The 10,911-nt window shown below is 41.5% G+C and overlaps 1 protein-coding gene across 1 annotated transcript in view; it reads right to left on the minus strand.

Moving 5' to 3' along the window:
• Positions 1-10,721, minus strand: part of ATG4A (autophagy related 4A, cysteine peptidase) — a 12,779-nt gene extending 2,058 nt beyond the window's left edge. Inside the window, exons 1-11 of the mRNA XM_010194450.1 lie at positions 10,682-10,721; positions 9,577-9,726; positions 8,391-8,462; positions 7,987-8,085; positions 6,152-6,253; positions 5,531-5,603; positions 3,932-4,011; positions 2,927-3,114; positions 2,744-2,822; positions 1,619-1,764; positions 409-465 (exon numbers count right to left, since the gene is read on the minus strand). Of these exons, the coding sequence (XP_010192752.1) occupies positions 409-465; positions 1,619-1,764; positions 2,744-2,822; positions 2,927-3,114; positions 3,932-4,011; positions 5,531-5,603; positions 6,152-6,253; positions 7,987-8,085; positions 8,391-8,462; positions 9,577-9,726; positions 10,682-10,721 (1,086 nt within the window). The remainder of the gene's footprint in view (positions 1-408; positions 466-1,618; positions 1,765-2,743; positions 2,823-2,926; positions 3,115-3,931; positions 4,012-5,530; positions 5,604-6,151; positions 6,254-7,986; positions 8,086-8,390; positions 8,463-9,576; positions 9,727-10,681) is intronic.
• Between the last annotated feature and the right edge of the window lie 190 nt (positions 10,722-10,911).

Raw genomic sequence — 10,911 nt, forward strand, 5'->3', positions numbered from 1 at the left:
CGCTTACAAAATCAGATCTTTTGTGGTACAGGGGCTAACGGTCATAATTAGAACATGCAGTATATGGTGTCACACAGTAAGAAAGGATCAGGAAGCAAATAAATAACTGCTAGGATGTAGCAATTTATTTAAAACTTACTTTTATCATTCATTTCTCAGTAAATCAGTAAGTTTCAGCCAGTACCACACTATGTATCTGTACCCGTTTCCATGTGGCAGGGTTCATAGTTGCCAAAACGCTGAACCAGCTCTGACCAGCAGTTCAGTAGCACTGGCTTACCTCGAGGCATTAATGCAATCTTCATGATGGATCATTTAATTTGCATGCAGAGATGTAATGGGAATTTCCATTTTTTAAAGAAACCTATACATTATGTCATACGGAGCAAATAAAGACAGCACCGTTACCTTTTGCACAAGGCTACACCAGCTATCAAAATCACATTCTTCTTTGCAAAAGAAGCCCTAAGGAAAAAAATAAACACAGTAGTAGTATTAAATAACAGGATGTCGACGAGTGAAGGATGCCATAGCGTTTTCATGCGTTGTGTAAAGGTTTAGAAACCTGTGTCTCAAGTGGCAATCACCCAAACAAAGGATACTGGCACAGGATCAGATTTAATCTCTTCAACTACCGCAGTATTCAGACCCCTCCCCATCCTTGTGGCTCTTCTCTGAACACGCTCCAGAATCTCAACATCCTTCTTCTAGTGAGGGGCCCAGAACTGAACACAGCACTCGAGGTGCGGCCTCACCAGTGCCGAGTACAGGGGGATGATCACCTCCCTGGCCCTGCTGGTCACACTGTTTTTAATACAGGCCAAGATGCCCTTGGCTTTTCTGGCCACGTGGGCACAGTGCTGGCTCATGTGAAGCCGACTGTCAACCAACACCCCCAGGTCCTTCTCCTCCAGGCAGCTTTCCAGCCACTCCTCTCCAAGCCTGTAGCGCTGCACCGGGTTGTTGTTTCCCAAGTGCAGGACCCGGCATTTGGCCACATTAAACCTCATCCCATTGGTCTCAGCCCATCGGTTCAGCCTGTCCAAATCTCTTTGGAGGGCTTCCCTGCCTTCTAGCAGATCAACACTTCCCTCCAGCTTGGTGTCATCTGCGAACTTGCTGAGGGTACATTCAATCCCCTCATCAAGGTCATTTATGAAGAGATTGAACAGGATTCTGTGATTCTCGTGACATGTAACTGGATGACTTCTACAAGTACTTCCATTTACAGATTTGTAAGTTACGATATAAAATAAGTTAGGCTTAAGTAAGTACATTGTCCAGAGTGACCATGGCTATGTGGTAATGATGGAGTAAAATAAGGAAACCTCCTTCAGTTCCTTGGTTTGACTTCGAAATAGTTCTTGCAAAAGGTAAATGCTTTCAGTAAAGAAAATAAACCAACTCCCTAGGATACACATGGCCAGTTCCATGCCTGACCTAAGATTAATGTATCCTATGCAGTTTATATATAAACTACCACATGTTGAATTTCAGATTGTAGAAAACTGCCCTGTGGTCTTGATTCTGCTCAAGGAAATGCATCACTGCCCTTATCAACACACAGAGGTATTACTTAGAAAGCAAGCACAGGCATCTATTGTTTCCTAGCACCTACTAATGCTACTGAAGGGTCCAGATTCATGATCTTCATTCTGTGGGGGGCTTGCTGGCAGTGGAAGCTCTGGTCATCAACTGTGCCATTTTCTTCCAAATCTACAAAACTTTGAGTGGTGTGAGGGTCCAAATAGATCAGCTCATTGCCTGTAGGGGTAAAACCCGCATGTTGACAGTAAGCAAGAGACGTTAATGAGCACTTATTCCATCCAGACTTGTACAACAGAAATCAGATTATCATCACAGTCCATACCCAGACCTAGCTAGTGAATGAGCACTTATTCCATCCAGACTTGTAAAACAGAAATCAGATCATCATCACAGTCCATACCCAGACCTAGCTAGTCTCTAGGAGAACCAGGAAGATAAGACACAATAGTTTCCCATGGGGTATTCAATATAATTTCTACTGAGACCTATGCTGCAGATTTTTTGGTTGGTTGGTTCTACCTTTGTCATATACTTTCCTTTTTCTATGTGAGGTCTAGTACATTTTTTTAACTGTTATAATCCATAACATTCCACAGATCAAAAAGTACAGGATGACCACAAATGCAATCTGTAATCCCATTAAGCATTCAGTCAGAAATCGGAACAAAGGTGTCTGACTAAAACAGTTCAGGTTTTACAAAAAGGAAGAACAAAACATCCATAAAATTTTGGATCAAAATGGGGTGAAATCCGGAAGATGGAATCTAGTACTAACTACTGCTTTAAGACGTGGATGTGACAAAGACACTGCTATCAGAAAAAGTTTGAAATACTTGAAAAAAATTTTTAAAAACTGTGAGGTAAAAGAATAAAACCAAGCAGCCTTCATTAGGAAGTGTTAATTGTTAGGGAAAAATCAGTCCTGTAGCAGCAGCAGCAGCAGCAACTTGTCAAATGCTATCAACTCTTCTCAGTGTGTTGTTCTTGCTTATATCATTACTAAGTCTGACATCAAGCTTTGCTGCTACTTTTCTGTTCCTGCAGGGCTGGTATCACACTGTTCCTGAAGGATTTGAGGTACCTTTCTTCATTTCTTCTACTCTATTCTCATGCTTACTATTCCCCCTTCCAAAAAAAAAAGTCCTCTCTCTTTAGATCATATGCATATTTGGAGTAAGTTTATTTTTTTTCTTACCTAAAAATCCTATGAAATAATAGGCATTATTTGGTTTCCCTCCTAATGCTCCCAAAGACTGTGGCATCTTAAAGCATTCCTAGGAATTCAAAGGGAGAAAAAAGAAATTGCAGTTGATTTATTGATAAAGCAGATACCTGAATTTATTTCGCAATAAGAAACAATTCACTGAAAAGCCCTTACTTTAAACGCATCAATATACACTGGATTGATGTGATTTATTCCTAGCCGTAGAGGTATAATAAGCAAGAGGGGCTTCCAGCCTGTGCAGAATCCTGCTGTGTTCTTACTTCGGCCAAGAGCGCTTCTGTGCAAATGTGCACTGCTGTGGGCTGCACCGCTGCTCTGGGGAGGGGACCAGCACATTTTCTCTGTGGGAACCAAAACAGAAATCAATGAATGCACAAAGGAACACAGGGCAGATCTTCCTCTCCATCACAAATTAAGCTGCTTTGCCAGACATCTTTATAGAGCTTCTGTTTTTAGACAAAAGGAGCAGAGCATGGGAACTATTTAGTAGAAATAATTCTAGCAGACAGAGTATGTGCTGGCACATAAGACATGAGATAAACAACTCGGGGATGAAAATCTAAGAGTGAAGTTACATGTACTACTAGCATTATGAATACTGTCAAGCTTTGCCCATAAAATGTCAGGGGAATGAAATGGCAGAGATGACAGCATTAGGAACTCTTCACTTCCAATGATACAAACATTAAATAAGAAGAATTAGGGACTGAAGTAGAAATAGGTCGTGACTAAATGCCACTTGTAAACGCACCTTTCTTATGACTGCAAGTTAAGCCTGGCCACGTGTTGCTCTAGGACCTGCCCCTGGTTTTGCTTTTACCAAACAAAAGCACATCTCTTGGGCAAACTCTGCATTAAAAACAATTCTCTGTGTTCCTACACACTGCAACTTCGTTCCATTTCTGGAGTAGGAGCACAGATCAAACTTCACCGTCTTCCAAACTGCATGGTACATAAGCTGGCCACCAAAAAGGCTTGCATCATTCTGTGCTAGCTTTAGCTTTGGGTACCCAAAACCTGAGTCTGCATTTCCTTTATTCATTTTCTTACCCTGGAAACAAGCAGGGATGGCCCAAAAGTATTTTGTTCATATTTAGATGCATCCAGGAAAACGGAGTCAAATCAAAACTGTAACCAGAGAACTAATGTTTCACTTACTGATGTCTTCAATGACCACTGTATTGTCCATAGATACATAAACTGCTAATGAATTCCATTCATCAAATAAAGCAAGCTTCCTAGAAAACATTAAGGTGATAATTAATATAAACTAATTAGGGCCACAAGGGTTCCTTTCATTCAGGACAGCTGGATTGTTCTTGAGTAAAAAAAAAATCACATTGTTTCTTTGGAAAAAACAGATTTGTTGGATTCTTTTAAAGTCTCTATGTAGGAAAAGATAACTTTGAGTATTTAATGTTTAATGTATTTAGAAAAATAAATACTGAGCGTTACCTGGAAAAGCACACACACTGCACCCTATGAAAACTGTTTGTCCTTTTGCCAAATGCAGTGACAGTAACAGCTCAACCACATAATTAAGTTTATTACTTTTTATTGTGTTTAACAGCCTCTGAAATAGGATCCTCTCTGTTGAGGTTCAACCTGAACATGAGGAAAAACTTTGTCAGTGTGAGGGTGCCAGAGCATGGCCCAGGCTGCCCAGAGAGGTTGTGGAGTCTCCTCTGCAGACATTCAAAACCCGCCTGGCCGTGTTCCTGTGTGACCTGGTCTGGTGATCCTGCTCTGGCAGGGGTTGGACTGGATGAGCTTTCGAGGTCCCTGCCAACTCCTAACATTCTGTGATTCTGTGATTGTCTAGAGAAGGAAAAAGTTCCTGTGCCAGTTCAGTACATTACTTTTTACTTGAAAAGTGCCTCTCATTTCAGTGGAACTATTTCAGTGTGCATGTGGACAGCAGACTCAGGGCATGAAAAGCTAGATCTGCTAAGGTTTTTGGCACCCAAAAGTTAGGAGGGAGGCATTACAGCACACAGGTTTCTGTTCACTTGTGTGAAATCCAAACCTCCGGGAAGGGAGCTACACTCTTAAGCTGCACAGGCAGAGTCAGCTGTCTAAAATAAGCCAGAAAAATCTGTATGTGAGCACTAAGCCATGAAAAATTTGTAAGTGAAAAGAGCTGCAGGCCAAGGCACGCTTTAGCTCCTCTCTCTCCAGAATGTGTGTCTGTCCCAGGGCTGCAAAGAATTGCAATCAGGACCTGCAGCCTCTACTTGGTATCTGGCACTTCCACCTATCCCTCAGAAATTGGACAAAGTCAATTCTCTTTTAAGCACAGCTTCTAGAATGGGAGGAGCTGCCCATCGTTTTATACAGCAGCTTTCAGGCAGAACTCAGCCAGCGAGGAACTGCTGTTCGGTCCCCTCCTTGGCCTGGATGGCATCACTGATGTTTCATACCACCGCCCTAATCACTTGTCAAAGCTGTGCCACTAAAGAATACACATCTCTGGTGCTTACTGAGCAAGGCATGTGGACAGCACAGCAGCAGAGACCTTCCTGCAGGTCTCTTGGTATCTTTAAAATTTAGAACTCATCCAATTCCAACTCAGTACCCACCCACCAGGCTACAGCACCATGGTCCACGCTGTACTTGCAAACACCGAGCATATATATTCCTGATTCTGACAGAGAGGGAGATCAGCCTTTAAAACTGGGCCTGGGGCCTTATCTCAGTCTCTGAGCTTAGCTGCTGCAGGGGAGCACGTTCTGGATGAGTTGGTGCAATTGGACTTACTTCAGTACTTGAGCAACTGTATTTGGTCCAAACCATTCTCCAATTGATTTCCCCTCTCCAACACCCATCTGCGCTGTTTTTATGGGGGAAAACACACACACACACACACACAGAGAGAGGTTAAAAAAAGACCACAGTCTGGTCACTATGTCTGTTAAATAGCACGAGTTACTAATATTTTGTCATACAGTCCAGAGCAACTGCAAATTGGATTTAGCAACAACAATTATTTTCTCAATCTATGCTCTTTTCAAATCTTAATGACTGCTAGTTCCTTTACAAAAAGTTTCTAAACTGTAATGAGAATTACAAATATTCATGTCCTCTATTACAAATCACAGCAGCTTCATGACTGGCTGTTTTATCAACCCAGGTAGCCAAGGCCTACCCACTCCATTAAGAGCTAGGTTCTAGTATACAGCTTGATTTAGGTCTCAGTCAATAACACTTCTGAATAATTATACTTTGTACCCATGTGCGTGCACTTTTATTTATATATTAACACATACATTATCTTCATAATCACTTTTTTAGAATTATGAATTAACATATTTTAAATTAGAAAGTTTCAACACAGGAGGAATTTCAGCAGGGGGGAAAAAAGTTGATGCATGTTCTTACCCATTTGGTGGATGGAGTAACAGCAATCCTTCCTATCTAGAAAGCACTGCAAGATTCTGTGATATTCTTCTGGTTGTTTTTTGTGTTTTTCCCATTGCCAATCTTGGAGGAAAAAAGTCATACAGATTAAAAAATAAAATGTTTCCATCGTTCCGATCAAATCTCTAGACAGTAAAAAGCCATACAATGAGATGTTAAATGACTAACATACAACTCATCTCTCATATGTACATCTTTATCAGAGTTCCTAGAAGTCACAGCTTGTCGTTCATTATCACACTGTTCTTTATCATCACAGGCTAAACTGTGAAAACTGGGAAAATCAAATAAAAATGTCAACTGCAAATACACTCTGAGAGATCAGTGCTGAGAACTGAGAGCTATTGCTGTGTGTGAGCTTCCAAGATTGTTTAAAACTATGATTGTGTCTAGATTTTTTTAGATTTGTAAGCACACATCACATAATGCTACAAGAACCATCAAGTCAAGTCCAAAGCCCTCTCCCACAGCAAAATCCAAAACATATCTTTGTCATGTATGCTCTTGCTTCTAACGTTAAGGTGCTTACCTCCCATTTACTGACAGAGAAGCGCATACACAAGGCTGATACTATAAAGCAGCTACACACTACAAGTTCATACTCTCATTTTTCTCAGGTAGGTTTTGTTTGCATACTTCCTCAATTAAATCTTCGCACCCCTGTTCTGTGGGTTCAGTTATTCAAGTGGATATACCCTCCTGTGAATTCAGTTATTCGAGCAGAGAAATGCACAAAGCACGCTGACGTAGAAACCACAGCACAACGCTGTAGGGATTACAGCCCCACTGGTACTAATTTAACTGATACACACAGCCCAGACCTATGACACTTACTCATGACCCTGGGATGGGAGGTGTTGGTACAGGCTTAAGGGCTTGCACTAATGGGTTCTGCTGTGCAGTTTAGGCCCCAGGCTGCTGATGAGCGAGTACTTTGTGTGATGTCTATCACTATGTCACATTCATCATTACAAGCCTTATGAGGAGCGGCTGAGGGAACTGGGCTTGTTTAGCCTGGAGAAGAGAAGGCTGAGGGGAGACCTCATCACCACCTACAACTGCCTCAAGGGAGCTTGGAGAGAGGTGGGTGCTGGGCTCTTCTCCCAGGTGATGGGGGATAGAACAAGGGGAAACGGCACCAAGCTGTGCCAAGGGAGGTTCAGGTTAGAGATAAGGAGGAAGTTCTTTACTGAGAGGGTCGTCAGAAGCTGGAACAGGCTGCCCAGGGAGGTGGTGGAGTCACCATCCCTGGACGTGTTTAAAGAGCGGGTAGATGAGGAGCTTAAGGATATGGTTTAGGGGGTAGACAGGAACGGTTGGACATGATGATCTCAGAGGTCTTTTCCAACCGAGCGATTCTGTGATTCTGTGATCACCGTGTGTGAAAATTTGGTAGCTATGCAAGCAATGAGGAGAAGGGTAAGAACCCAGGCCCATGGCAACACGTCTTTCCTTGGCCTCAATTTGGGTGTTCCTCAAAAAAATTTGTGAAGTAATGACAAGGGGATCCCCTATTTGTCCTTCCTCTATTTCTATATTTCTGCTTAAGGCTGGCGTGATTTCACCCCATCAGGCAAGAATAATTCACCATTAACTTCTATTGGGACATAAAATAAAGTTTCTCTGCTTAAGGCTGGTGTGATTTCACCCCATCAGACAAGAATAATTCACTATTAACTTCTATTGGGACATAAAATAAAGTTTCATTAATAAATTTACATTTCGTTCTGTTACGTAAAACAACAAATTAAACAGTCTCCAAACAACACAAAAGTTCACCCAGCAACAGTACTCACCTCTTCCTAAATGCCTGCAGATCAGTGCCTGTGCCAGCATCATCTGCCCACATCGCAGCATACATCCCCAGCCAGCATCAGAGGAAGGTCCAGTGCCTCCTATTTAAAAAGTTCATTACAATCGATACGGGCTTTAAATTTAGTGCAGGGCCACAGAGAAAATTTCAGAGTTAAAATCTCTAACAGCTGTCCTATGGATAAAGGGCACTGAGCCAGACCTTTCTGTACTGCTGGTCTAACTTTACTGCAAGACCTGATTAGATGCAGGTACAAGCAAACATCTTGTTTGCATAAACAGTTGAAATGATGCTCAAAATGTTCTAATACTGTAAAAATAATTCTTTAGTGCATCACTAATCCTGCTGTCTAATTTATAACAAGGAGCTGGTCAGCTGCATACTCACCAATAGGGGAAAACTTTCTTCTGTATGTAAACCAGAGACGAGCACTTATGTCCAACAGCAACTTCGATTTGTCTGGAATATTTTTAAGAGGAAAGAAATTATTAAAATAAAGTTTTAAAGTGGAAAAATTCTAATTTTCCCTGTACAGTCAATACATAGAGCGCATGGAAGGCTCCTGTTAGCTTTACATATAAGACCCTTAATATTGAAAACATTTTTTCAAGCTATCTAAAGTTGGAGAAACTTTTGTAGACTGCTAACTGAAGTTAACTCATCAGGGATTAAATAATTAGCTAATGAAGCTTTACAAGGTGTTTGGAATGACTGTGACAGCTATAGAGAATTATGTCCTCAGGAAAGAACTGGTAAAGCAAGTTAAGAAAGGTGAGGAATTTCTACAGGCAAACCAACAGGGAATTATGCATCACCTGCAAGCCAAATACAAAGTCATCTTAAGAAAAGGTTAATAACATTAAATGTAATTAAATATCTTTGGTTTTTTTAATACATGTGCCTCTGCCTGGCTGGCTGAAGGATCCTGCAGCTGATCAAGGCTGTATGTGGTACCCAGGGCTAACCCGAGCACCGTGCCTGCCCTGGTGGCCGCTGCCTCCTGTGTAACACAGGGGGACACCCTTGTCCTCTCCCCAAGGAGCAAAACTCATCTCTGAACTCTTATTTTCATATTATGTATAAATACATCACTCTGCTATGACTTTCAGGTCATATATTTATTTTCATCAAAATACAGTACATGTCCAAGATTAATATTATTATTACTCATTATACACATACATATATATATAAAATTTTAGTTGCAAATAACAGGCTGCAGACAGCATCCCCCAAGGGAAAATTACATCAGTAATACTGAGCATTCCCCAAAAGTTCGTGATTGAGCTATTTCTGAGGCATTTGAAGTTGAGAAGCGACCGGCCTCCCACCTGACTAGCTTTAGCTACAAGTACAATTTCTTTGCAGGAATTATGGTAGAAAATAAATTGGTAAACTTCTGGTTTCGTTTTAGGATGAATGCTACTGCTTATAGTTCGTTTCTTGTTGATGGAGAAAAATAAACTTCTCTCATGAGACATTCAGAGGATGTAAGGAAATCGGCAGCTGCTGGTACACGTCAATATATGAACGAGCTACAGATTTTACAGGTGAAGTTTCATTCTAGAGGTACCTGTGTTTAGGTGGTGCTGCTTTCCTAGAATCCACACTGGCTCATCAGTTTCTGGAAATTCTTCTAAGTAGTCTGACAAAATAGTGATCTGGTTTTCATACCTAGATAAAACTGAACAAGAACACACAAAACTCAACCTCCCTTTTGTCCCTTTGTTCTTTTATTCCTTAGACTGAATTAGCTGTAGCTAATCTTTACAGCCCTTGGGTCTTCTGAACAGTGCTGTCAGCTGCATTTACTCTTTTCCTTTATCAAGCAGTTCTGACACTGAAATACCCGATGTCTTGGCTGGTTTTCACTCTGAGCCGCAGCGAGTGCCGAGAGAATAACATGGTTGACACCGTGAATATAAGCAGTCTGACTGAAGCCAGCAGCAGAAGTTCAGGATGACTGCAGTGAGAGGAAGATTTGATTCAAGGAAATGAGGAAAGGGAAAAACAATTTTGGCATCACCACATATGTGCCCGTGCTTGATCTTAAATGTACAAATACCGCCGCTCAGAGCGATTACGTCTCTGTGCTTAATGGGAAGCACGTGAAAAGCGTTAGCATGACTGGGTTTTATTCCCCAAATGGAGATGCAAAATATTTCAAAATAAAATATGTATTAATATTATTATTCAATGCTAGACCTATTTACTGTAACATAACAGATGACAGTTAATACTACTTAAAGTAGTATTCAATAATTCTTTAGATCATTCAAGCAGGGTTTGTTAGAAGAGGAAAACCGGCCTTCAAGTGTAAAAACAAATGTAAAATAATTTCCTTTCTATATCAACCTTAAGGAATATACTGCTAAAAAATCACAAGGTGACAGTGAAAGGAAACACATTTCTATTTTACTCTTCAAGGAAGTGCACAGGTACACGGTATAAAGAACGAACAGTCATCAGGCAAATCTAAAAAAACCCAACAACATTTCATGTAAAAATACACATTACAGCAATCCGAAGTGAAATTGAGCTACACCACCCTCTCATTTGAGCACCCAGGGCCAGCGCTACAAGTCCTGAACATGCACCTTCTCTGCACGTTAGCACAGGCAGCTGCTAAAAAACACAGTAAGCTGCTTTCTTGGGTACGGAGCAAAAGAACCTCTTACGCTGTGCTCTGCCTTCTACATCAGAAAACTCATCGCTCATTGCGCCTACAGAGCAAGGAGTCGCTTTCTGAGCCCAGAGACTTGAGACACTCTCACCTCTCGAAATCCAACAGGAGAAAACAGCGTCTCCCCGCGGCCAAGGCTCCCCCCGCCGCCGCCCGAGGCCACATCGCACCTCAGACCATCTGAACTACCGGGGTTTTCCGTTTTTTTCCTTCAAAGCCGTAACC

The sequence above is a fragment of the Mesitornis unicolor genome, unplaced genomic scaffold (genome assembly GCF_000695765.1).
Source record: "Mesitornis unicolor isolate BGI_N332 unplaced genomic scaffold, ASM69576v1 scaffold10501, whole genome shotgun sequence".
In the NCBI taxonomy this organism is placed as follows: Eukaryota; Metazoa; Chordata; class Aves; order Mesitornithiformes; family Mesitornithidae; genus Mesitornis; species Mesitornis unicolor.